The sequence below is a fragment of the Octodon degus genome, unplaced genomic scaffold (assembly GCF_000260255.1).
Source record: "Octodon degus isolate 3935 unplaced genomic scaffold, OctDeg1.0 scaffold00057, whole genome shotgun sequence".
Classification (NCBI taxonomy): domain Eukaryota; kingdom Metazoa; phylum Chordata; class Mammalia; order Rodentia; family Octodontidae; genus Octodon; species Octodon degus.
The window spans coordinates 2,151,564-2,154,065 of NW_004524633.1; the positions used below are offsets into that span (position 1 = coordinate 2,151,564).

General features: G+C 43.5%; 1 protein-coding gene across 7 annotated transcripts in view; it reads right to left on the bottom strand.

Moving 5' to 3' along the window:
* The window catches only part of Dock7 (dedicator of cytokinesis 7), a 246,024-nt gene that overhangs the window by 49,319 nt on the left and 194,203 nt on the right, over positions 1 to 2,502 (bottom strand). For all 7 annotated transcript variants that reach the window (XM_023718310.1, XM_023718311.1, XM_023718308.1 and 4 more), the window contains one exon: positions 2,067 to 2,219. In XM_023718310.1, the coding sequence (XP_023574078.1) occupies positions 2,067 to 2,219 (153 nt within the window). The remainder of the gene's footprint in view (positions 1 to 2,066; positions 2,220 to 2,502) is intronic.

Genomic DNA, 2,502 nt, shown 5'->3' on the forward strand with positions numbered 1-2,502 from the left:
CAAGGATTGAACTCAGGCCCTTGTGCTTGCCAGGGAAGTGCTTATCCTATTGAGCCACCTCCCCAGCTCTCCTAGAGACATTTTTTTAAAAAGCACAAGCAACACACAAAAGCGCTGAGAAGTAACTCCACAACGGAGCCAGCAGATGCCAGCCTCCTGGTGTGACTCTGAGACCACACAGCTATAGAAAGTCCTCCACGCTGCCTTCTATCTCTGCACTGCTTTTGTAACACCAGTTTTAAAACATTTTTTAAACAGGAAAGACACATAATATAACATGCCTAATGCATGGGAGTATTAGACTGTGTAACACTGGTTCTGCATTCTTTTTTTTTTTTTTTTTTGGTGGTACCGGGGATTGAACTCAGGCCTGTGCTTATTCTATTGAGCCATCTCCCCGGCCCCCTCTGCATTCGTTTTGTTCTTCAACTTCCATGAACTCAAATGTCAGTGTTGCTCACTAATACTGATGAGGAAAATAAACAGGAAGGCAATGCGGCTGAAAAGAACGCTCTATCTATCTACTGTAATGACAAATATGAAAAAGTCTAATTCAGAGAAGAGACTGCATTATAAAGCAAAACTCAGCTGCATGACACATATGAGAAGTCCACCTAAAATACAGTAAAAATAAAGAGGCAAAAGTAAATGAAGCATATTCAAATTAAGAAGAAAGCAGAAGTTAAAATCTTTACACACAAGATGGAATTTGGGCCAAAAAGATCAGTGTTGAATCAAACCAAGAAAGTTTTACAATTCAATTGTTATCAATAGAAATATATCAAATAAGAGCTAAAAAAGAAAAAAGGAGGCACGTGTATAGGTTTTATTTTTATTTATGTACTTATTTTTTGTGCAGAGTTTTTTTTGGAACCGGGGCTTGAACTTAGCCCTTGCGCTTGCCAGGGAAGCGCTTATTCCACTGAGCCATTTTCCTGGCTCCTGTGTATAGGTTTTAAACTCCTATCAATCCACTAAGTGAACCAAAAACCAAATGTGGGTAGAAAAGCAGAATAATGTAATAAATAAGGTATATCTGTTGGGTAGATGTTCATCTCAATGCTCTGAAAACAGAAATGCCTCTTCTTTCTTAGGTGCTGTGACAAGCTCACTAAACGGGCATATGCTAGGCACACGCAAGCAGATATATCAGCAGCAACAAATGAGAGGAGTGGTGCATCCACATACCCACATTGTACAATTACAGAGCAGGCAACTAAATCAACAGCAAAACTTGGAAACAGGGCCGGCCAGATAGCTCAGCAGGTTAAAGCACCTGCTCATGCAGACCAAGGGGCTGGGGGTTCGATCTCCAGGGTGCCATGTTGGCCTGGCCCCCAGGGCGTGCTGAGACAGTGAATGAGACTGGGTGTGGTGGTACCCGCTGCAATCCCAGCTCCTGGGGGGCTAAAAGCAGGAGGATCACTACAAGTCTGATCTGTGCAGCGAGACCCTGTAGACCCTGTACTAAATACATGAAAATAAATAAATAAATAATAAGAACTTGGAAACAAAAAGGCCAAAAGAAAATACAAATCAAAATTACAAATTTATTGTATATTAGAACCAGCCAGACATATCAAGAGTAATGCTCGGTGGAGAATTTGTGGTCTTAAATACTTATATAATAAAAATAATGGTATTAAAAATGTGAGCCAAAAAGATAAAAACACAACACAAATGTAGTATTTAACAAAAAAGTAAAGTAAAAATAATTTTCAAGGCTGGGACATATCACGCAATATTACTACATTTAAACTTAATTTTATAAAAAATAAACTTAATTTTATTACTTTTTACTTGCTGATAATTAAAATTGCCCAGCACACATCTACTCTAAGCCTGCATTACCAGGCACATTAGTTATGTAGCATAATGAATACTACATATACTTTTTCCTACAGGAAGCAAGGTTAGAGATTTGGACTTTTGTAAGATCAATGAACAGCGCCAAGACAATACAAGATCAGACTCTAAACGCACAGAACCCCCCAAGAAAATGTGACCACTGTGTGTGCGGGCCATCCTCCTCGAGGGGCCGGAGCCCGGCCGCACTCGGTACTCACGTTGCCGATCTCGAAGTTCTGCCGCATGAGCAGGTACAGCGAGGCGCTGGCGTGGGAGCGGATGGTGCCCACGCTGCTGCTGCAGTGCCGGAGCAGCCGGAGGCACAGGTCGGCACACTGCTCAGTCTCCTCTTCAAACAGGAGCTCTGGGAACTGCGAGGACAGCGCAGGTTACACGGCGACAGGCAGGACACGGAGCGAGCCTGGGCCAGGCAGGCCGGCGCCGAAGCTGCGGTGGCCAGTAGGGCCCGCAGTCAGCCGGGTGCAGACAGCAGTGACACCAGCCCTAGTCAGCAGTGCGACCAAAGGCCTCGCTCACCCTCAGGCAGGACACAGGCTTGCATCAGACCACAGACAACCTCGGAGAAGTCTCTATTTACATTACTACAAAATAGCACGGAAATATTTTCACTGGCTAAACTGCATTAACGTCACT